We start from the raw sequence: 22,716 nt of genomic DNA on the forward strand, positions 1-22,716 counted from the left end.
GACGGCAGGGATAAACGTCGAGGGCACGTGCTCGGCCCTCTCCTCACCCTCTCTTTTGGCCTAGGTTGTGGTCAAGTTTATTAAGAAGGAGAAGGTGCTGGAAGACTGCTGGGTGACAGATCCCGCGCTGGGAAAAGTGACCCAAGAGATTGCCATCCTCTCGCAGCTGAGTCATCCCAACATCATTAAGGTACGCGATTGTTCTCTGGGGCTTGAGAGCGTCCACACGGGTTTCCCTCCACTGATGGGTGGGAAATGGAACCGTGAAGCCCGTCCGAGCACGAGGTACCGGAACGCTCTCAGCCCACGTTGGCTCTCATCCTTCTGTTTGCAGGTGGTGGACGTGTTCGAAAATGAAGAATTTTTCCAGTTAGTGATGGAGAAACATGGATCTGGCATGGATCTCTTCTCCTTCATTGACAGCCATCCTACTCTGGACGAGCCCCTGGCGAGCTACATATTTAGACAAGTGAGAATTGGATGGGCATCCGTGGCCACGTGCGGGTGTAGACCTGGCCTGGAAGGCAGAGGCCATTTTAGATTGCTTTTCTGCGAGGGAGAGGGAATGGCTTAGGGTCGGTCAATACGGTTTTTGTTTTATTTTAACGGCTTCTTACACCTAGAAACAATTTGTTTTCTGACCTTTCATGATTCATGTCTCCTCCCCTCCCCCATCCCAAGTCAGTCAATAATTTGATATCGCTTACACCAGACTTGTCATACAGTGCAGACTTCCACAGGCCTCGTGTTGTGAAAGACAGATCGCACATACAGCAGAAAACTGAGGAAGGAGGGAAAGTGGTCTGCTTTGACCCACATTCAGACTCGGACAGTTCCTTCTATGCTGTGGAGTGCATTTTGCATCATGACTCAATCAATGACTGTTTTTAATATTTATCTGTAATATTGCTGGACCTCACTAGCCTTATGAGTATGAGTTAATCTTCTGGTTTGGGGGTAAGTTAAAAAAGCCAATCAATTGGAAAAACAGAATGGATTTTACCCTTCAGTGCATGGTGAATCAGCTTAAACAATTGATAATTATATGTGTGTATATATGTGTATATATATACACATACAAATATACATTGTAGTCCTAGCACAATTGAGAACAATCCAAGAAAAAGGAATGAAAGCTTCAGTTATAGAAGATGAAAGTTATAACAGGGTCTAAAATACACGTAATACTCTTGGATAGACAATAAATTCAGATCAGTACAAACACAAAGCTCCATCACCACCCTTTTGCCAGCATCCTAGAGCACCCCTCCTAGTATGGGATGCAGAGTGAGAGAGCCTGACAAGAACGAGGTGGGGCTCCATTCTAGTCTTCATGTGTGTGGGTACCACAGTCCTGTCTTCACCTGGAGAACATGTGGGGCACCATAGCAGGTTTTTCAGATGAGGAATGAGAGCTCACAAAGGTGGAGGACTTTGCCCAGCTGGGACTTGAACCAGCTTTTTCTATGTCATGACTTTTCTACTCTACTAGCTGCTTCTGTATCTAGTTAGCTTCTAGCTGCCTGCAGGAGAAAGGAAGACTCTTTAGAGAGAAGCCATTCATAAACATGCAGATTTAGAATCAGGATTCCTAAAAGAGACCGAACAGAACCTGGAGAAGATGATGGAGATCATAAAGCTCTTCCTTTCTCCCTTCCCCTGGCCTTCTTGTTAATTGGCACCATAGTGAGCTGATGCTTTGGGGCATCCAAATACCATTCAAAGGTGGTTTTTCTTTCTCCTTAATTCACTTCTTATTCATCCAAGAAGCCCCTTGTTTTGCCTTGAGTGTTTATGAAGATGATTGATGTCCAGCCATGATTTCCCGTTGTCCTCTTTCCTTTCCCTAACTTGCTTCTGGATGGGAACTGTCTGGTTACCATGGAAAGTGGATTCTACTTGAAAAGTTGTACCCTGCCTTATCCTTAATAGTGATGAATGCTGGTTACTTAGGATCTCCTTTGTAAGTAGAGACTCTGTTGAAGACATTTTCCAGGCTAAAAGGCCTCCAAAAGCCCTAGTCTTGGGCTGGCCTGGTTAGTTTGGACAACTTTATCAGTGCCTTAGATAAAAGCGTAGATGGCATGCTTATTAATTATGTGAATAGTTCCAGTCTCTAGGAGGAAGCGCTAACCTGGGGGATGTTGGTGTCAGGCTGGACAGGTTAGAGCCAAGACTGAATCTAGTAAGATGAAATTCAATAGAGAGACATGTAAAATCCTGTACTTGGGTTTGAAAAATCATCTAAGACAGTGGGAATAGAATTCCAGAAGAAAACATGATTTATTACTTATTTGTATGAGCATATGATTGGGGGTTTTGGTTTTAAAAGATTACTCTATTGCAAAAGGAATAATTTGGAAATAGGAGTTGAGTAATAATTTATGTATAACCCAGTGAAATTGCTTGTCAGCTCTGGCAGGGAGGAGGGAAGAGGGGAGGGAGAGAACAAGATTCATGGTACTGTGGAAAAAATTAAAGAAGGAAATAAAAAAGAATCCTTTAAGCACAAGATAGGGGTAGGGTTTATATGGGAAAAAACTGGGCGGTCTGATTGGCTGGCTCAAGATAAACCAGTAATATGAAATGGCCACTGAAGATGTAGTAGAAAGAGCCCTAAGGAGGAAACAGCCAAGAACCCCAAGTCTGGACCTAGACAGTGGCAGGTGTGTGGAAGTTAGTTCTGTTCTTTGCTATCCATGAGACCTTAAACAAGTCTCTTCGCTTTCTTGCGCCTCGGTTTCCTCATCTCTAAAATGAGATAGTGATACCAGATGATCTCTCAATATTCTTCTAGCTCTATACCTATGAAGTTTTGTGTTTGATTTGGGGTGCCAGGCTTTTAGAAGGCTGTTTCTAGGGAGTCTCCAGAAAGGGACTCCTGAGGCCATGACAGGACTTGAGTTCATCCCAAATGAGGACGAGTTGAATGAACTGGGAGAAGAGAAACTCTGGGGGCTTGAGAAATGCTTCACACATTAGAAGGAGTGTCATATGAACTCGTGCCTCTTCGCTTTGGCTGAGACCTCTTTGGGCTTAATATCAGGAAAAGCTTTTTAACCTTTAGAGAGCTATTTGGAAGTGAGCAGGGCTCCCTTGGGATAAAGAGGTGCCTCTTTCCTAGGTCTTCACACAAAGGCAGGAAACCACGTACTGCTCAGATTCTGCAGGGGATTCTTTGAGGATACAAGTTAGAATGGATGACTTGAGAGGTTTTGTCCAACTCTAAAATATTTGGTGCTTCCACACATTTTGGCATAGTCACAATGGAGTGTATATATAGTGTTTGGTTTGTCATGGCCGGTAATGGCATGTAGGGTGACCAGGCCCATCTGAAAGTGCCACATGTCACGCTCAGCTTGAGCCCTTCCAACATCCTGAAGACATGAAGGAAAAAGTTCTTGCAAATGGAGGCTCCCCATTTCTTAACAGGTAGTGTTAGGAAAGTGAAGGGACCTTGCTCTCAGTGAAGGTTTGAGGTCTTCGGGGAAAGGAAACCATAGGAAACATTTGCTTTCTAAAATTCTCTTTTCCCCCATTAAAGACAGATATGCTCACACGGCAAAAGGATATCAAATAGCCAAATGATTACCAAAAGACACCATCCAGAGAGACTTTGGATTCTCTTTTGTGTATGGGAGTGTTCTGTGACAAGGAAATCACTTTTAAAAGACTGATATATATTAATTTAAGGTCGCCAAGGAATTCAGCTATGTAATTCCTAAATGAAAACTCAAGTCAGCCGTCAACCTTTTATGGAGTTTTAATTACAAACAGGAGGTAGAAAGGAATTAGAGATAGAGAGATAGAGGTAGAGAGAAAGGGGAGAGAAGGGAATAGGGCTTAAATACCCCTTCTGTTTAGGCTGGGCCAAAAGGCCCAAGCCCTTAGATAGCTGGGGCAAAGAAAGGAGATCAGTCCCTATCACTCACGTGACCAAAATGGAGAAACAGTCTCAGGGCCCCCACCTTCAGCTTCCTCCAGAGCAAGCTTCTCAGAGCACACACCAACCACTCCGACAAACTCCTAAAAACACCACCAACCACCCCTGAGTCTTCAGACCCCTCTCTCTTTAAGGAAACCATCCAAGTTGCCTCCCCTCAGTTCTCCCATCTACCAATCACTGTCCATCAATTTCCCTGTGCCAATGGAGGCTCTAGCTTAACCCAGGACCTCCCAGAGGTCTGTGGCTTTGCACATGTCTGTTGGAGGTCATATTCTCAAATAATTAAATTTTGATCTATGCTGCAGCCCTTTCTAAATCCTGTTAACCTGAGTAGGGTAGAGATTGGAATAATTAAATTTTGATCTAGGCTGCAGCCCTTACTCAATCCTGTTAGGACTGAATAGGGTGGAGATTGATTCCAAGTATCTCCATTGTATCAATTCTAAAATCAATCATGACTCAAAGAAATTCCTGTTCTATGCTTAAGCATAGGTCAAAGTCCTTTCCATTGTTCAGCAAAAGGTTTCTGTCCTAAAGTAATCTTAAGAAGGGAGGAGGGGGAAACTCTCATGCCAATGGGGTTCACATTCCAATAGCCAAGACCCACTATCAATAGGGAATTTTTCAAGTATGAAATTTCCCAATGGTGAAATTTCCAACATTTATAAGTCTAAGAAATTTTGAGGTTTATAGTTCATGTCCTCAGAGTAAGAGTTTTCATACTCCTGAAGCAGAGCCTGCATCTCGGGGGAATTCTTGGTCTTCATGATTTAGAGTTTTGAAAATGGCACAGACAGTGTGACGCTGACTAAAAATGGGTATTTGGATTTTCTCGAGTGCCTGTACATCTTGCCTTGTGGCGCGTTTAAAACACACCTTCCTCATTTTCTCCCCATTTCATTGTTAGTTCAAGTTCAGAAAATGGCAGGAGGGTATGTCCTGTGAGAAGAGTTTGTGGTGACTCGGCTGTCCAGTCGTCCATGAGCCACGGCTGGTGTGGAGCAGGGATGAATGAGTCAGACACTCTGGTATCTCCACCCCCAGCCTGCTCCTGAGCATGGCCGTGGACCTGATCTCCCCCGGCGTCACGGGTAATAGAGTGGAGGTGATTTGCTGTGGCATGACTGCTCCCCCCCCCCCCCCCCCGTGTTTTAGGTGGTGGCGGCAGTGACGTACCTTCGCTCAAAAAACATCACCCATCGAGACATTAAGGATGAGAACATCATCATTGGGGAGGACTTCACGATTAAGCTGGTGGACTTTGGCTCCGCTGTTTACATGGAACCTGGCAAATATTTCTACACTTTCTGCGGCACCATCGAGTACTGCTCCCCAGAAGTTCTCATGGGCCACGCGTACGTACTCCACAGTGGCGGGGCTCGTTCTTGGGTCTGTCCCCTGCCGCGAAAATGGTTCTGAGTTGTACTTCTGTTAGGATGGGGAGGGGCAAAAGAGTGAGTAGCGCCCAGATCCATTGCTACTAAAGGGGCTTGTGCCTGATTCTTGTCTCTGAAGCTGGATTTATAAGAGAGGCGCAGAGAATGCTAAGTGGAAGAAGGGATAATTGTGGTGGCCCCTAGAATGACATCTGTTTGTTCATTTAGAGGTAAAGTAGTAATGATCTGGCCAGCCAGGAAGGTAGGTTAACATAGAGGATTCCCACTGAAGATTCCAGCTCTTTCCAAAATGTCCAAAATGCACCTCCCATGCCTGCCTGGTGCAGCTCACAACCAAGGGACAAATGGATGGGAGGCTCTGAGGGCCCAGGAGGCACAGGGAGATCTTCTAGGACTTGGAGTTAGGGCTCTGTCTGGCTCATCCTTGAATTTTGGTCTGTTATGCAGATCATGATGGATTGACAAGTGGTGAGACTGACTCCATTATCAGCACGTGAAAACTCCTCATCCTGATGTCATACACTTAATTTTAGAAAGCTCTGTCCAAAAATACTCACGAGATATTGCCCAGAAGTCCTTTGCTAGGACAGCTCTGCTCTGAACCCTGTGTCTCTTCAGTGAAGTCCTCCTGTTTCCCCTGAATAACACCTCTCTTTCGGTAAAATAGAGTTATTTTCTTTCAACAACAGTGTGTTGGCAGAGCCCATGGGGTACTTCAAAGACCGTCTGTTTCCATTCAAGTAGAAGCATTGTCTTTCCTATGGCCATAATAACTTCTTTATTGATATTTGCTAAAATGGAATGAATTAATCCCATGGTGGGGAGGGTTCAGAAGGGCCTCTTTAATTCCTCTGACGGTCTAGTCTCAATGGTGTCTCTTGTTGTTCAAGAGGTAATAGCTGGTATCCAGGGCTCCACAGGTAGCTTCCTCAGGTGCACCTGCTAGGGGAGGACTATAGACTGAAGAGTGGAATCAGATGCTGGGGGCAGCCCTGCACAAAGGGCTGGAAGGTGTCTGACCCTACTGCTCTCATTTCTAAACAGCTACAGTGGCCCAGAGCTGGAGATGTGGGCCCTTGGGGTAACCCTCTATACTTTAATGTTTGAAGAGAATCCTTTCAATGAGCTGGATGAAGCCCTGGAGGCAATACTGAACCCTCCCTTTTTGGTCTCCCCTGGTAAGTGCATTTTAGTCTTGTGATATATCTTTTAGAAGCTTCCATGCTGCCATCTTCTTTCTTCTTGATGGTCAATCACTTTTTCTTCTTCTTGAGGGATTGTGGTCTTCAAAAAATAACTACTTGGTGGGTAACTTGGTGGCTCAATGGATAGAGAGCCAGGCCTGGGGATGGGAAATCCTGGGTTCAAATCTAGCCTTAGACCCTTCCTGGCTGTGTGACCCTGGGCAAGTCATTTAACCCCTATTATCTAGCCCTTACAGCTCTTCTGCCTTGGAACCAATACACAGTATTGATTTCAAGATGGAAGGTAAGAGTTTAAAATAAATTACCAAGATACCCTTAGAGGCCAGCACTATAATTCTTTGCTCATGTTTGATAGAGGCATCATTCTCTCCAGACTTTCTTCCACATTGGGAGGTTCCATAAAACCATTAGCTGAGCTTGATCCCTGGCTTTTGTAAGGGTTCAATTTAATGGTTGGACAATAATTTTATGAAATTATGTGGTCGCCAACATTATATCTTGAGTCAGAAGTTTACAAATATTTACAAAATGGAGAGGAAACAAAGTAGAGAAATGTGAAGAGGTTAGAGAGGTTATCTCTCCTATCAACCTAAATGTTTACTCTGGGTCTGCTTAATCCAGGCAGAGATTAATTAGCTCTCAACCAAGAAGGCTGGTGGTGAGGAACCACATGGCCTCCTCCAAGATGTAAACTCTCTTAGGAAACTAGGAAAGGAGTCAGCCTTTCACTCTCTCAACGAAGTAATCCAGGAGTTGGACTCGAAGTTGAAGTTGAGCTCCGAACTCACAATCCAAGCCACAGTCTCCAGCTCCCTCAATCAGAAGACTATCTGCAGAAGACAATCTCTTCAGTCTGTCTTCTCAAAGATAATCTTCTCTGAGGGAGTTCAGGGCTTGCTTTTATGGTGGCTCCTTGTCCCTTCCCCTCCTCACAGGGGCCAATCACAGTTTCCAAATTGTCTAGCACTGCTCATGGTGTTTGTGGAATCAACCTTCTCACCTTCTGAAAGTTAAGTTTTCATCAAAAGGATTCACAGCTGAGGGTGTGAATTTTCTAAATCTCACCTAAATCTCTGCTGGGCACCAAGTCTTAGGAGCAGCCACCCCAAGAAGAGCTTTTATTCTAAATGAGGTGCTAAAGTGCCTTCTGCAGTAGGACAGAACTTCAAGATTAGTGTTGTTCTCTGTAGGAATATGAAGGCCAAGAGGAGATAAAATGGAAACATGTCACAAAGGGAAGGGGAAAGAGGAGAGGGTGAATACATACTCGTTCACCACATATGACATGGCTTGAACTATGAAGTGCCCCTTGGGGCTTCCCAATCTAGTTTTGTAAAAGCAAGTCCATTATGACATGATAGTGAAGATACTGAGGGTCCGTTGTGGCCTTTCCAAAATAGCTATTAAATACAAATAAAGCTGAGCCCATGGCTATTAGTTACTATTACCTGCAATCCCAACAGTTCTAAAGAAACCCTCTTGTCATGCTTATACAGAAGATGATAAACATATGGGACTCCCTGTCCAGGAGCTTATGCAGGCCAAAGAGATGCCTCGAGCTAAGAGAAGGCCCTTGATCAGCTCATAGATGATGGGTCTGGAATAGGTGACGAAAGGCAAACAGGGCTGTTCCAGGGAGATCGCTCATCTTTTGAAGCCCAAAAGAAACCACCCCTTGCTGCGTTGTCCAAAATAGAAGGGTGGGTTGACTCTGCCCTTTGCAGCCTCAGCTTGTAAATATGGCTCGTTGCCCTGTCCAGGTCAGCTGCTGACTCTCCTGCACTGCACCCACTGAGTCCTGCAGCATCAGTGACATTCTAAGAAATGGGACAGGGCTCAGAGGCCTCTAGAAAGTCTTGCTTCCTGCTGGTAGAACCTTGCTCTGAGTGTGATCCTCTTCTGTCCTTCCTAGAGCTTTTGAACCTTCTCTGTGGGCTATTGCACCCCCAACCAGAAAAGCGCTTGACCTTGGACTTGGTGATCCAGCACACTTGGGTGACCCAGCCTGTGAACTTGGCGAACTATTCCTGGGAGGAAGTGTGTCACGTAACCATAGAATCAGGTGAGAGGCAGGGCATGGCCCAGGGATCATGTGTTGCTGGAGCAGGCTGATGCTCCGAACGAGTCCCAGATGGAGCTGATGTGGATTCCCATTAAGGTGAGGTGCTCTCCAGAGACGGGGGCAAGGCCAGGCATGCTTTAAAGAATGCCCACAGAGGGTCCTCTAGAATTCTCACTGGAAGCAACAACTCTCATATTTTAGCCCCCGGCACAATTGTGTTTGAGGTAGAGATGAGCAGGTAATAATGAATTGTAACTGTTTAAAAAGTTGTATTTTATCGATGTCTTTTGTCTTGACCTCATTGTCACTTCTAGGGAAAAAAAGTCCCCTTCTTCCCAATGTGAACCATCCCTTGTGACTAAGAAGAAGAAGGAGAGAGCAAAAATGCAGAGAGGAGTAGTTGCATGTGGCATGGTGCAGGACACTGGCCTTGCCCTCTGTGGGGAGACGTGAGGTCAGGGTTTGTGCTCCCTGCTCTGGGGCAGTCGGCTTCTTGGTGGAGTTTTCTATCATGTGGTTCATCGTGAGGGCCCAGTTCTGCTAGGCTTCCTCTGATTTATGTCACCCAAATGTTCCTGCCTTTCTCTGCATGCCTCACTAGGATCCTCTTCCTTCCTATTCGTTGAGCCCGGTTTTTTCAGCCAATCTCGATGGATGGATACTCACTTTGCTTCTGTTTTTTACTGCCATGAAGAGTCTCGTGATGAATACACACAGACCCCTCCCCCCAGCAGTGGAATCACTGGGTCACAGAGTGTGCCCGGTGTAGATAGTATTCTTGAATCCTATCAGATTGAAATCCATGTAGTCTGTTAGTGTGCTTGTCTCCCCATAGCAACTCCAGTTCTTATTGTCTCCGCTTTTGTCAACTTTGTTAACTTGCAGGGTGTGTTTGAAATTATGTGTATTTAATAATGCTTATCTTTTCATTGCAGAATGTAGCATTTAGTCCTAGAGGAGAGAGAAGAGAGTGAATGAAACAATTAGTAATAGGAACTCCAAATGTCAAAGGAGACTGGTCATCTCTTACTTTAGAGAGCTGATGCTAACGATTCATGCATCGAGATGATGACACTGAGGGGCACCCGTCTTGTGTGCTGTCTCTGGCATCTTTACTGCTGAAGAAGAGCATCGGGCTCATTCGTCGTCTTCATCCCCGTGCTTTCGGAACACTTCCCTTTGGGGGACTGTTAACCTCTTAAACACTTGGCTTTTAGACCTTTACTGATGATCTTGATGCCCAAGATGCCCAATCCAGAGATACAGGAATACTCTGAGTTTATGGAATTATTTTCATATTCAATTTTTCCATGTTTGAATTTGAAAAGAAAAAATTATACATAAAGTTTGATATTGTGCCAGGATTTTTTTGTCAGGGACTTTAGACGTATTTTTGCTTTGTTCTTAGTATTCTTTTCTTCCTCCTCTTTTGTATTTGTGTATGTCATGTGGTTGGAGCCCATCAGGAAGCAGATGTTTGAATTCCACAGAGTTTTAGGTCAAAACTGACCAGGCCATTCCTAGTATTTTTTCCTTTCAGTACCGGATTAGGGCTGGGATACTTTGCGGACCAAGGTAAGAAGACCATGCTGTGCACACAGCTGGGTAGCTGGAACCTTCAGGAACCAACACAACTGTTGGTGGCGATGGTAACTCTTTGATGAACTGGGCAGTATGTGATGGTCCGTGATGGAAACAACAACCCTCAGTGACTCAGAAATGCCATTCCACCTCCCTTCTTCCTTCAGAAAATGTTCATTGGTGGTGCCATTTGGATTTTTCTGCCTGACAAAGTTCCCATTCATTTGCTAAAATTGTCTTCCTGGGTAAAATTAGTCTAAGACCCTTAGTTTTAGGTTTCTGCTTAAAAGAGCTTTGATTTTTAAAAACATCACCACCACAGCCATGAAGGAGGCTTATATTTACTTCTTAAGGTTGATTCGTTTCTGAATATTCTAAGCTTCTCCTTTCTGTAGGACTGAAAAATAAACCTGTTTTTCCTTTAAATGCTCAGGAATTCCAGTGGTTAAAGTAGTCCAAGAATGTATTCTTCAAATATGTGGCTAAGTCACCCCCAAGAATGCAAAGCCCATGTCTTTGTTACTTTTTGTAAGAGAAAATAATTAAAATTCATTAAAACTTAATAGCAGAAATGTATGCGTGTTAAAAGGAGAAGAAAAATTTAATACCTTGGCAGTTAGAACCTGGAGGACAATGTGTTCAGGGTGAAATTTTCCTTGCGTTTTTGGGAATGTTTAAGAAGGCATATATTTATACTGATGACAGAGGATGTAGTTTGTGTTGGCAATCTGCATCATGCTTATCACTTTGCCTCCAAAATGTATCAATTTCTGGTTCAGTACCCTAAATTCCCCAAGGAAAGAACTCAATTTCCCAGGCAATGGAGCTCAAGATGCAGTTAGCATATCTCTTGGGCTGGGTTTGAACACCCATTGTTCTAATTCCAAGGCCAGTACTCTATCCACTTTGGTGCCACTTAGTTGCCAAACATTATCTTATATCTGATTCCACATTGCATTTATTTCTGCATTTTAATGTAAAACAAAAACAAAGTGAAAATGCTTGCTCATCCAAAATATGTAATGGAAAATGGTCGAATTTCATCAGCTCTCTTGCTGAGAGATGGAAATTCATGTTTTATTTTTAGCTACATAACCAGCTGACAAAGATGAATAGCCAGTTATGACATGAAATAGTTACTTTTCAGCTGGCTAATGACAAGCACTGTAATAAATGATAAATATCCCTAAAGTTCAGTTGCACGTACTGCTTCATTATGTAACAGTCTTTACGTAAGTTGAACTCTTCAGCTGTGACTTCTCTTTTGTCACTGGCACCCTGACTACATTCGTACAGAAACTTTACTGATCAGTTCATTTGAAGATCTGTCAGATTTAAGAATATAATCGGCTCTCGCTACATCGCAGTTCACTTAAGGCGGCTTCACTGTATTGTGGGATTAAAAAATATCTAATTCTGTGTTATGGAGTTTTCTCTATATTGTGGGATTTTGTGAATGAATACTGTACTGCACACAATGGAAATGCAGTACACCACTACCACTTGGGCAAGCTTGCCCACATGATCTTGTACATGGCAAAGTATTGGCTGATGGAATGAAAGGTGACCAATCACAGCGCTCGGGCGGTTTGCTCTCCCACACTGTGCCCATACATTCAGAGCATATGAAATGTGTATAAGAGTGTGGAAAAGTTGTATAGGAGAGTGGGAAGGGTTTGCAAAGCCTTAAAATAGATATAAACCATCACAGCTCCCACAAGAGGTGAGGGGTCACTGTGGTCACAAAAGCGGAGAGCCTTAAATCGGAAAACTGCCCCAGTACTACAGTGAGAGGCTTGTCACTGCAGATTGTTTGCTGCGAAGGTCTGATTACAGAATGCCAACAAGCCGGGCTTTGAGCTCTTGATGACGTGGAGACAGTGTCCAGGGCTGAGAACTGAGAGTTGGTCATCACAGCAAGAAGACCCAAATCAAGCCCGTGCAGGATGGCCACGTGGGCGGCTTCCCTGCCACAGAAGCTAATTTGGAGTTCCTGCCACATGCACATGCTTGTTGGCACAGAAGGGAGACATGTTCGTGGCCCAGTCAGGTCCTTATTGACGGCGGAAGGTGCCATTAGCCTGCCCGTCCTGCACTAAATGGGAACCCCTAGTGTGGGGATACAGGGTGGATGCTGGCACTGTGGTGTGGCCTCAGCCTACCTTTTTGGTTTGATTTCACATGAGCAGATTAGGAGGCAGCAAACCGCTCTAGCTGCCTGTTGTTTGTCTGTCAAACCAAGAACATATTGGAAACTTATATTGGAAAAAGTAACGTTAGCTTACAGGCCATTCACACACGGGCATTGGGCCAGATGGGGTTCCCAGGCTCCCACAGTGTGCCAAACCCTGTGCTAATGAGCCCCGGGAACCCGAATGGGAGTGAAATGGAGGGTCCCCGCCCCCACGGAGGTACATTTGCGGGTGGGGGAGACCACCCAGAGAAAGGTGGAGAAGGGGCTCCAGCTGGAAGATCACCTCTCAGCTGAGCCACCCTAGACGGGAGTAGAGCTGGCAGCTGAGGCTTTGGGAACTGGGACAGGAGGATACAGGTATGGCGGCACTGCCATTGGAAGGGGTCCAGCCCCAAAGGATCCCTGGATGTGCGTTCGTGAACGGCTAGTGGGTGCCCGGCTCCCCCATCAGGGTGTGGGACCCCAGGTCATCCTAGTTATGACATAGAACGATGAGGGCGGTCCGGAGTCCGGACTCCAAGTGACCAGTAGCTCTGCCCTGCGCCCCTCCTGGAGACCTTAGGGTGCACGTGGGGGGGGGGGGGTCATCAGACCCGAAAGGCAAGGGCTTGGGAACTTCTTCCTACGTACGAGGGCGGGCTCCTCCCTCGCTGGCCCGCTGCCCCGCCCCTTCCGGCGCTAACATCTTCCATCAGCGCTATCTCTAGACCCGCACCGGAACTTTGGTCCCGAGCGCTGGTTTCCGCCGGGGTCGGAGAAAGCCGACGGACCGGAAGAAGTCCGGCGGAGCGACGAACCGGTGCAGGTCTCTCGGATGTTATGGCAGCCTCTTGTAGGCAGGTCAGTGTCTCCTCCGCCGCCGAGGGCTTACTACCTGGAGGGGAACCCGGGGCTTCGGGCGGGAGGCGCTGCCCCGAGGCTACTCAGCGTCGGAGCGCCTAGGCCAGCCACCGAGTTTGGGTTCAAGACTCCAGTATAAGGTCGTGGGACCGGAGTTAGTAGTGCGGGTGCGCTCCGGGGCGCCGCTGCCCGGCTCACTTTTCTTCCCCCTCCCTACCTCGGGAGGCGGCAGCTTGGCCGGCCCTTGGCGGAGTGCCAATTCCTCTCCTGGGCTCTTATCTATCCACAAGGTGAGGCCGGGGCTCCTGTACCCATTCCTGGGAAACATCCCCGTATGGACCTTAGTTTCTTCATCCGTAAAATGGGCACTTGGCGTGTTGAGGCTGGTCTGTGGCTTCATAGGTAGAGGGGAGGGCGTCTGGATTCGAACTCGAGCCCTCCCCCAAGGATCATGATTTTCCTCCATATCTTATGCGTTTAAACCTCCTTTCCCCACCTCCCAAGGGTCCCGGGTCCCCCGCAGACAGCGCCCCGGGGTGGCGCGTGTCCCCAAAGGGCGCAGAGACCCGAACGTGGGGCTCCCGGAGGGGCGGACGAGGACCGGAGTTGGGGGCTTGCTGACCGCCTGGCCCCCTGGGTCCCCCTGCAGGTGTTCCGGTGGCCGCAGCTGGCTCTCTTTCAGGCTCCTGGCCGCCTGCTAACTACGGCCTCCCTTCCAGGGGCCGGGGAAGAAGCCCCGAGTCCAGGCTCCTCCGAGAGCCCCGCTGAGGGGGGCCTCCTGGGCCAGCAGGAGGCGGAGGCCCGGCGGTGGCTGCTGGACGCGGGCTTCGACCCCACTCAGACGGCGCAGCTGCTGAGCGCCCGGCAGGGGGTCAGGCCCCCCCACGTGTGGGCTGTGGTGTCGGAGCTGCTGCTGCTGGGCCTGAGCCCCGGGCCGGTGTGTGAGGCGGTGCGGAGGAACCCTGGCATCCTGCAGCTGTCGGGGGCCCAGCTGAAGAGCCGAGCCAGCCGCCTGCGGAAGCTGGGGCTCGGAGCAGGTAAGGAGGCCCGGCAACCCCCCCCCCCCCCCCCCCCCCCCCCCCCCCCCCGTGAGGAGAGCTCGCCCTGCGCTCCGAGCTGCCCATCCCCCACCGAATCCCAACCGAGGGCCCTCAGGATAGCCAGTGCTCGCCAGAGTAGATGCCAGGCTTGTTTGCTGCGTGCCCCTCCCCCTCTGCCTCAGGTTTCTCCTCTGTAAAATGGGGATGCTACTAGCCCCTCCCTCGAGCCAGGCCTGGTCACCCTGCTCTGCTGGAGGAGAGGGAGGGAGGGGGAGCCCGGCATCTTCAGCCTCCCCGCTGCCCTGCCGGGGCCCTTCCTCCCCTGTCGCAGGGAACTTGCAGCACGTGTGTCACTGGTGCCCGGACGTGTTCACCATGAGCTCGGGCCGCCTGGACGGCCTCGTCTCGGTCCTCCGGGACAGGTGCCTCTTCAGCGGGCGGCAGGTCACCGAGATCCTGCACACGTGCCCCCGAGTGCTGCTGGAGGAGCCGGAGGCCCTGGAGTACAAGTTCCAGGTGAGGCCGGCCGGCCTGGGCCCAGGGGCGCCTCCGGGAGGTGCGCGGCCGGTGCCTCTGCCTGCTGCCCCAAGGCAGGAGCCCCGCCAGACTCCGGGAGGGCTCCGAGGCGAGCAAGGCGAGGGGGCCTGAATGGGAGCTGCCCCGGCCTGCACCCCGCAGCAGCGGCGTCCTGGGCTGGGCTCGAGCAGCTCAGAACCTTCTCCCTCCCCACTTGGTCCACCCGTCCCTTGGAGCGCAGGGAGATGGCGGCCGGCGGGGCTCTTCCCTCGAGTCCCCCGCCGGCGGCTGGAGCCCTCCCCGTGTCTGTCGTGCCTTGCAGTACGCCTATTTCCGGATGGGAATAAAGCAGCCGGACCTGGTGAAGACCAAGTACTTCCAGTACTCCATGGCCAAGATCAAGGAGAGGCACGGCTTCTTGGAGCGCCTGGGCCGCTACCAGACCCCCGATAAGAAGGGGCAGACCCAGATCTGTAACCCTTCCCTGAACTCCATCCTGAGGGTCCCCGAAGCGGAGTTCCTGGCCAGCACGGCCCGCTCGTCTCCCGAGGAGTTCCAGATCTTTAAGAAGCTCCTGGCCCGCGAGGAAGCGGAGGAGGGCGACGGGGGCTCGTCGGACGAGGACGATTCGGACCTGGAGGACGCCGACAGTTCTGGGGATGAGGAGGACTAAAGGCTGGACGGACGCCCGCCTTGGGAGGAGGGTCGCTAGGAGGGGCGTTTGGGATCCTGGAATTGCTGACAGACAGACGGACTTACCCAGACCCTGGGCGAGCTCCTAGAGCAGGGAGCCGGCCTCATCTGGGAGGAGCCAGCCCAGAGCAGAGAGGCTGGTGCTTAGGGGCCCGCTGGGCCCGGCACCATGGGTGTAAAAACAATAAAGCCCACTTTGGTCTCCCTTTTGGCCCTGTGACTATGTGAAATGCTCTCCTAGCTTGGGGGAACGGCCCCTGCTTCTGGGGGGAGACAGTGTCTGCCCTTCGTTCTAGAAGGCCTTCAGTCAACGTGGTGAGACAGTGAGCTGGGGAAGGAGGGAGATCACACTCGGGACACGGCGTGGCTGGCCGTCTCCCAGAGTCCTTTGTTCTTCCCCTAAAAATGGCGCTCGTGTCGGCCCAGGGCATGATGGAGGGAAGCCCGGCTCTGCTCCGGGCTTCACACGGATTATTCCCCAGGTTCTGGGATGACCGATGCTCCCATTAAATGGCGAGACCTCTTTATGGACCCCCCTCACTGCCCAGCCTGGAATGTGGTCTAAGTGGGGACGCACTGTTCAATTCGCGCTACCTGATCATGATGGACATTTAGTCCTGGCATGTTATCACTGTCCTCTCCCTCAAGTTTATGTTTGGGTGCGAGGAAAGAAGGCCAGAGAGTGAGAGGAGCCCAAGAGAGCCTCGCTGCAGCACAGCCTAGCTACAGCCGCCATTTTGTTTTGTTGGGGGGACTTGACTGGCAGTGTGGGGAGACTGTGCTAGTGATGTGGCCTGCAAGAAACAGAGTTTCATTTTTGTTGTGGAGGGTCTCCTTTGATGACAGGGACAAGCGCCAGCGAGCCCGCTGCCACGTCCCGGCTGGCTTTAAAGAGGAGCCTGGATCCCTATTCCAAGAATAATCGTGTCCCCTTATCTTTGGGACTCCAAATGAGATGTTTCTTTAGAGCATGTTTTTATCTGGATGAGATTTTACATGAAATAGGAGCTAAAGGGGTTCCCCAATCTACAGGCCGTTCATTCTCAGTGCACTTAACACATGGCAGACACAGGAATATGCCCCTTGGAGTGGTGGGGAGGGAGGGATTCCTGGCCCCTCTCGGCGAACCCTAATCCCATATTATCCCTCTCCCTGTGAGGTGACGACCTTTTCGGAAGAGGCAAGGGGCCTTCAAGTGATTTCACAGAAGGAATGGGAGATCCAGAATGAGTCATAAGGAAAAAATGTTGGCGGATTTGCTTACAACGTTTTAAAGGCAAATTGAAAGATGTAATTGCTATGAAAACACAATATTATATTTAGAAAAACTTTTTCAGTAGATGTTTTCATTTTTCTGTAAAACATGGATAAGAATGGGTCACACGGTCGGGCCCAGATCGCCAGCTCAGAACTTCTTGTCGAACATTTTTCTCATTCACTGAGTTTCCAGGAGTTATTAACATGAGGGTGAAAGTCCTTTTTCCCTCAAGTGCTTTTCCAGTGACATCATTTGATCTTGTTGAGAACTCGGTATGATTGAAAAAAAATCCGTTATCTATACATTAATGACCCTTTTCTAGCCACTTTGGTTTTCTGACTCTTCACTAAACTACAGCCAGTCTCTTGAGTGGCAAATATTTGGTACAGCTTTTGGAACGGTATTAGATCTAGTGTAGTTTATCTCCTTGGCATGCCTATCACTTATGAAAATAGCTAATGATATCTGTGTGCTTTTCCTGAGACATACTCATATATTATTTTCATAATATAAAGACCAAGATTCTAATCCTTCAAAAGAAATCCTCTTCTACAGTATGACTACGTCTTGGGGCAAGGGATGCTTTCTAGTCTGCACGGGTTATGAGCTCCCTTAGCATCCTCAGGTCCTGGGGACAGGTAGGAGAAATCTGTAGTGTGGGTCCTAACAGCCCAAATCCTTGCTGCTGCCTCTGCTTCCTAAATGGAAGTCTGAAGTTGGCAGGTGTAGAGGGAAATGACAGGGTACAAGAGAATCCTTGATTTCCTCCTCTTGCCTCTGTCTGAGAGCCCTAACAAATTCCAGCACTGCCTCCACCCTTCCCTGTCTGGCCTGGTGAGCTGAAAGCTCAGAAGGGGTTTGGGCTCTGTGTGGGCTGCGTTGCTCAAGTCATGTCCACGTTTCTAAGTATAATGTCGGGTCTCCTTGGTTTAACAGCTTTTTGAGGGAGGGTCTTTTGAAACGTGTCGAAAAGTTAACATCATGAGTGATCGTGTGTCCTGTGTGGTGAAGGACCAAGCTTTCAACAGTTTAGGTGAATGACTCAGTTTCTTCAGCAATACAGACAGACCTTTCATCCATTGGCCCAGCGTGGCCCCAATGGCCACACCGAATCTGCTTTCGAAGGATTGAGTTTGTCCACACGTGAAAGCCCATATGAAATTCTTGTAGACAAGAAAGGTTTCTAAGCTAGATAGTGTTAATCGTTTAACATTTCTTCTTTCAAAATACCAAGAGGCACTAATCCATACTATGGACTACTAACCTGCAAAAGATCAAGGAACAAAAATACTCTTCAGATTATAGGACGAGACACCAAAAGGGTTAGGTTAAGTAGCACTAAACAATGCTTGTAGTTGCCATTCAGTTTGGGGAAAATTCATCTCTGCTCATGCTGCTGGGAGGTTGCTAAACATTTCTTCTCCATTTTGGTTTTGTTGGTCTCCGAGAGAAGATTCGTGTCCCATTTGAACTTGGTGAGCCAGGATCTGCTGAATACAGTCATGACCCTGGTGGTCTGCTCTAGGGGAAACCTCTGTCCTGAATGGCCTTCAGCCATTGTGGAAAACTAGCCGATGACATTATTCCAAAGACTTGTGATGGGGATCTTCGGAAGAATGCAGACCCCGAGGAGAGATTCAGTCTGAAATGAGAAAAACTGAAGAGGCCCTGGCCGAGTCCCCAAAAGAATGGGGCAGCTGTCGTGGGGTTGGGGCCTGACGGCACATCCCAGAGAGGCTTGAGAGGAGCATGCAGAGGTGTGGGCTTCCTCTAGTAAAGTGCCTCTCCTCTCTGTCAGTTTTCAGCTCAGGTAGTAGATCTCATCTTCTGGGAGTTAGAAGCCTTTAGAGTTGATAAAGTGAAACTACAATTGTTCTGGATGCTTTAAGGGAGGGGGAAAAAGACATGAAAAATTTTCAATTAGTTTCCATTTATTATTTCAGCTCCCTTTCCAGATAAAAGCCCCTCATTTCTCCTAATGGTTTTCCATTTGATGCCATTTAGTTGGGAGTTCTCATGATCAAGAACAGACCTACTCGGGCCTCTTATAGGCAGTGTTAGCAGAACCAATGCCCTAGCTGGACTTTTTGGTTTAGAAAGGTCCATTTCTGATCAGAAAGACTGGCACCTACCCCCGGCCACCAGAACTTAGGAAATGATCTATGGAAGGGTGAAGAGAAACTCTCACATCTGTCCCTCCACTGGAGGAAGAGGAAATAGGCTCTTAGAGCTAGATTCAAGTCAAATATGTGGATAAATCTTGGCAATTGCCAGCAGCCCACTCCCTTGTCCAGGGCTCACCCAGCTAATAAAGAGGTGGGGTTTGAAACCAGGACTTCCTGACTCCAAGTCAGCACTACTTCTGTCCAGAAGAACTATATTTCTGTGGTCTCCCAAAGGCCTAAAAGGAGTCTCAGCCTTTGGGGGAACCTAGCCTGAGGGCTATGATTTGTATATGAGCCTTCTACTGAAATGTATTTAACAATTCAGTGATTGAGGGGGGTCCCAGGAGGAGAATAGTCCTGCTGGACCAAAGAGCCCTTACTTACTTTAAGGCTTCTTCATTGTTTGACTGTTGCCTTGTTTTCTGAAATAGAGAAAAGAGCGATGAAACAAACTTGTTTTTAGAGTTTACTGATTCTAGATGGTGTGGAGTAGGCTAGTGAACTTCAGAAGCTGGGTGAAACCCAATACCAGGGACTTATTTTAGGTCTTTTCCAAAAAAGTTGGCATGAGTGGGCATGTTGATTGTTCCAGGATCCATATTTATGACCCACTTCCGCTCCAAAGTGGAGGAGCTTGAAGGGATCACTGGGCTCTATTGTTGGCTCAGCTGCTGCCCCATGTAAACTGGGAGGTTCAGATTATTCCACCCTACTTAGTCTAACAAAATCAGGAATGTCTACACCCATACTTTGGGATTAAGTATTTAGGAGGATGGCCTATGACAGACATGGGCTAGCAAATGACAAATCAGAAACGACTGACAGACCCCTGGGCTGTCCCAAGTCAAGCCTAAGATATCATTGGTACATGTGAGACACAGGAAAGTGATATAAAAACCGTCTATATATTTTGCATTACTTCCTCTCTCTGGCCTCGTTGGCGGTGGAGAGGTCTCTGGCTGGCAGCTGACTGAGCATTTCGGCATCTTGGCATGGTGGCAGCTATTGTCCGGTTTGGCGGTGAGTTTTCCTTGATACTATACTGGAAGAAGCTGAGTAGCTAGTTCAGGTTCAGGCATCTTAGCTGAGCTCTCTTGGAGTTTAGGCTGATACTTTCTCCATTACCTTCCAAACACTATCCTCATAGAGAAAGCCTCTAATCTTCCCCTTGGCACAGGCCAGGTGGGAGAAATCCTACACCTTTTCCCTCTCCCTTCTCCTTAATTTCTTTCTTCTATATTAATTAAAATCACCATAAATTTCCAGCTGACTTGGGTATTTTATTTGGGATATTCCCTGGCAACCAAAATTAATTTAGATTAGGTCACAACCCTAAAATTATCCTTACAGAGGGTCCAGGGCCTCCCTGGCTGGTACACAGAAGGGCCTTGTCACTCCTATTCTTTTCTAGTCAGAGACCCTAGGGCTATTCAGGCAGGGGTCTGGCTGATACCGGGCTGGGTCTCCCTTGGATCAGAGGGCCTCCTGGCTCTGCCGGCCACCTGCCCCATTGGGCAGGTCCTTGGTATCCTAGGGAAGCCCAGTCTGTGTGCAGTACCTGTTGGGAGTCTTCTTGGTCGTCGTCGTGCCCTCACAGCTCTCCTTGTAGCAGATGTCTGGGTGGACTTTATAGATCCTCTTGTACCTGCCATTGAAAGAGACGAGTCAGGGAGGGGCTCTGGGGTGAGGGGATCCCCTTTGCTCTGCAAACTCGGCACCTGAAAGCTCCCTCTGGGGAAAACAGTTTGGATTTCGGACTTCAGCAGGGCAGGGCCCATGGCTCCGTAACTTGGAACGACCCGAGGCTGGCATGTGAGGAAGGTATGTGTGGGGTGCCTGGGAGCTGACCCGACTGGATGCTGATTTTGACATCGAGTCACTGAATCTACAGGAAGATGAGTATCCTTTAAGAATTAAAAAAGATTTCAGCTGACTGACTGCCAAAGCCATTCAAATAAACCTAACAAGTGTTCAAAGACAAGACTGGATTCTAACTCAGTGCTAAACACCAAGTGTGTACTACCTAGCCAGGCAGTCATCCGAACACCCTTTTGGTGCCTGTGCTCCCTTCCGGCCTCATTCCTCGGGGTGTTTTTTCTCCTTCAGATTTCATTAAAAAAAAAAAAGGCAGTTGGGGTGCAATCATTGTTCTGATTCTTTTTCTTGGCTCAGATTGAGATGGATTATTCTCAAAGATTCCAAGACTTTCCTCCCATCCATACCTGTAGTTATACTGAACTTGGGCTCCAGTTGGGCCTTGGCATTGCAGTGGGCCCAGCTACAAGGAAGCTGGGCCAGGGGGCAGAAGTGGCACATTGGGTAGGTCTGACTAGGGCGTTTCACGGCCTGGACGAGGCCGCTGCCCCGGCCTCCCATGGGCTCTCCCTCTCAGGACTCCAGGCCTGGGGTCCTCTCCTTCCTCCCTGGCACTTCCTGGCCTCCTTCAGCTCCTAGCTGAGGCCTCTCTGGGTCCTTCTCACCACAGGGCCTGCCTGCCAGCCTCCCTCCCATCTGCACAGGTCTAGTAGGGACATTGTTGTTTCTCCGCCAGGACAGGAGCTCTGGGAAGGCTGGGATGATGCTTTTGCCTTTGCGTGGGGCCTGGCACTTAGAGCCTGTCAGTCGACTAGATGTCCTCAACCTGATGCTCCGTTTGGCTGGCTGGCTGTAGGGAGGAGCTAGAGAGGAACCCTTGTTCCTGTCACCCAAGGGTGTCAAGTTGTAAAGGGGTTCCTGCCGGCCTCAGGATCAGAGGATCGCAGATCTCAGGCTGCCAGTGACCTTGGAGGTCATCTGCTGCTAGTCCTTCATTTTACTTGGATGGGGGAAGGTGACTTGTCCAGGGTCACCCAGACAGAGCTTGTGACTTCAAGGTTGGCACAAGGCAGGCCTGAGAGAAGGTCTGATTGCTGAGGGGCCTAGTGCTGACTTTGCTCTTGTTCATTAGTCATGTGCCTTATTGTAGATAGAATGACGATTTTGGAGTTGGAGTTGCCAAGAGCAAATGGCGAGATTTGGCCAAGGAGACCCAGGTGGCCAGGAGAGGATTTGAACTCGGGCCACTGATTCCAAGGCCAGTGCCCCACTGGCTGTGACAGTTTCCCTGTGCCTGGGTCTTGTAAAATTTGAAATTTGATCTCAAATAACAAAAATATCTTTTAGGTTTATTAAAATGATCATTAGAAATCAAGGAATGAAGAGGGTACAAAATAAAAACCACCTGCCCATGGCTGGCTAGCCATTTTCCAAATCCCCACCTTACCACCATTACCGCGGATTCTACCTCCTGCCCAAGAGGAGCAGGAACGCCCACTCCTTTATCCTCCGGCTACAGGCAGCACGTGGGCTCTCGGGTACGTAGTTCTTTTTGGGGTGACAGATTTTCAATTACACAGTTTCCCCCTCGTGAAGCAGCAGCGAGAGAATCCCCGAAAGGGCTCCAGGTGACTTACACGTAGTGGCACACTCCTCCCTCCCAGATGGGAAAGGACTTTGTCTCCGAGTATAGGCGGGTGCAGGAATGAGGCACCTTCTTACAGGCTATGGGGGAGGGAGGGAGGGAGGGAAAGAAGAAGCGGGGTCAGGCCCCAGGACGTGGGGCAAGCTTTAGCTCCCCTCCCCTCCCCGCCCAGGCGTCTCTGATGGCACGATGGCCTCCCCACAGGGGAGCCGTGCTGTGGGCTCAGGGGACCTCCTGGAGGCAGGCACGACGGATGGGGCTCCATCATTGCTACGTCAAAGCCTGCAGCGGGGTCCTCCGAGGCCAGCCACCAGGGCTCTGGTCTCTGGGCTGGCACTGACCCACAGGATGGCGCCCCA

General features: G+C 48.9%; 3 protein-coding genes across 7 annotated transcripts in view; 2 read left to right on the plus strand and 1 right to left on the minus strand.

The window, feature by feature from the left end:
• Positions 1-11,615, plus strand: part of PASK (PAS domain containing serine/threonine kinase) — a 96,292-nt gene extending 84,677 nt beyond the window's left edge. For all 3 annotated transcript variants that reach the window (XM_007502410.3, XM_056808613.1, XM_056808614.1), the window contains 6 exons: positions 65-190; positions 335-469; positions 5,102-5,301; positions 6,388-6,521; positions 8,461-8,610; positions 9,546-11,615. In XM_007502410.3, coding sequence (XP_007502472.2) covers positions 65-190; positions 335-469; positions 5,102-5,301; positions 6,388-6,521; positions 8,461-8,610; positions 9,546-9,559 — 759 coding nt within the window. In that variant the 3' untranslated portion in view covers positions 9,560-11,615. The remainder of the gene's footprint in view (positions 1-64; positions 191-334; positions 470-5,101; positions 5,302-6,387; positions 6,522-8,460; positions 8,611-9,545) is intronic.
• A 1,382-nt stretch (positions 11,616-12,997) lies between these two features.
• On the plus strand, positions 12,998-15,680 carry MTERF4 (mitochondrial transcription termination factor 4). Its single transcript, XM_056807557.1, has 4 exons — positions 12,998-13,225; positions 13,875-14,262; positions 14,597-14,781; positions 15,104-15,680. Exons 1-4 carry the CDS (start codon positions 13,205-13,207, stop codon positions 15,452-15,454), a joined length of 945 nt encoding a protein of 314 aa, XP_056663535.1. The 5' UTR covers positions 12,998-13,204; the 3' UTR covers positions 15,455-15,680.
• A 1,049-nt stretch (positions 15,681-16,729) lies between these two features.
• Positions 16,730-22,716, minus strand: part of SNED1 (sushi, nidogen and EGF like domains 1) — a 48,134-nt gene continuing 42,147 nt past the window's right edge. The window contains exons 28-31 of one of the 3 annotated variants that reach the window (XM_056807556.1): positions 22,350-22,437; positions 20,456-20,542; positions 19,282-19,319; positions 16,730-18,614 (exon numbers count right to left, since the gene is read on the minus strand). In XM_056807556.1, the coding sequence (XP_056663534.1) occupies positions 19,283-19,319; positions 20,456-20,542; positions 22,350-22,437 (212 nt within the window). In that variant the 3' untranslated portion in view covers positions 16,730-18,614; position 19,282. Of the gene's footprint in view, positions 18,615-19,281; positions 19,320-20,455; positions 20,543-22,159; positions 22,438-22,716 lie in introns of those variants that run through there. The other 2 variants (XR_008914036.1, XR_008914035.1) reach the window with 2 other exon arrangements.

The sequence above is a fragment of the Monodelphis domestica genome, chromosome 8 (genome assembly GCF_027887165.1).
Source record: "Monodelphis domestica isolate mMonDom1 chromosome 8, mMonDom1.pri, whole genome shotgun sequence".
In the NCBI taxonomy this organism is placed as follows: Eukaryota; Metazoa; Chordata; class Mammalia; order Didelphimorphia; family Didelphidae; genus Monodelphis; species Monodelphis domestica.

Excerpts from the sequence above, each read along its gene's own strand:
- MTERF4 (XM_056807557.1), top strand. The coding sequence starts at position 13,205 with ATGGCAGCCTCTTGTAGGCAG. Across the intron at positions 13,226-13,874 it reads TGGCAGCCTCTTGTAGGCAG|GTGTTCCGGTGGCCGCAGCT; the intron begins GTCAGTGTCTCC and ends GTCCCCCTGCAG. Across the intron at positions 14,782-15,103 it reads CCCTGGAGTACAAGTTCCAG|TACGCCTATTTCCGGATGGG; the intron begins GTGAGGCCGGCC and ends CGTGCCTTGCAG.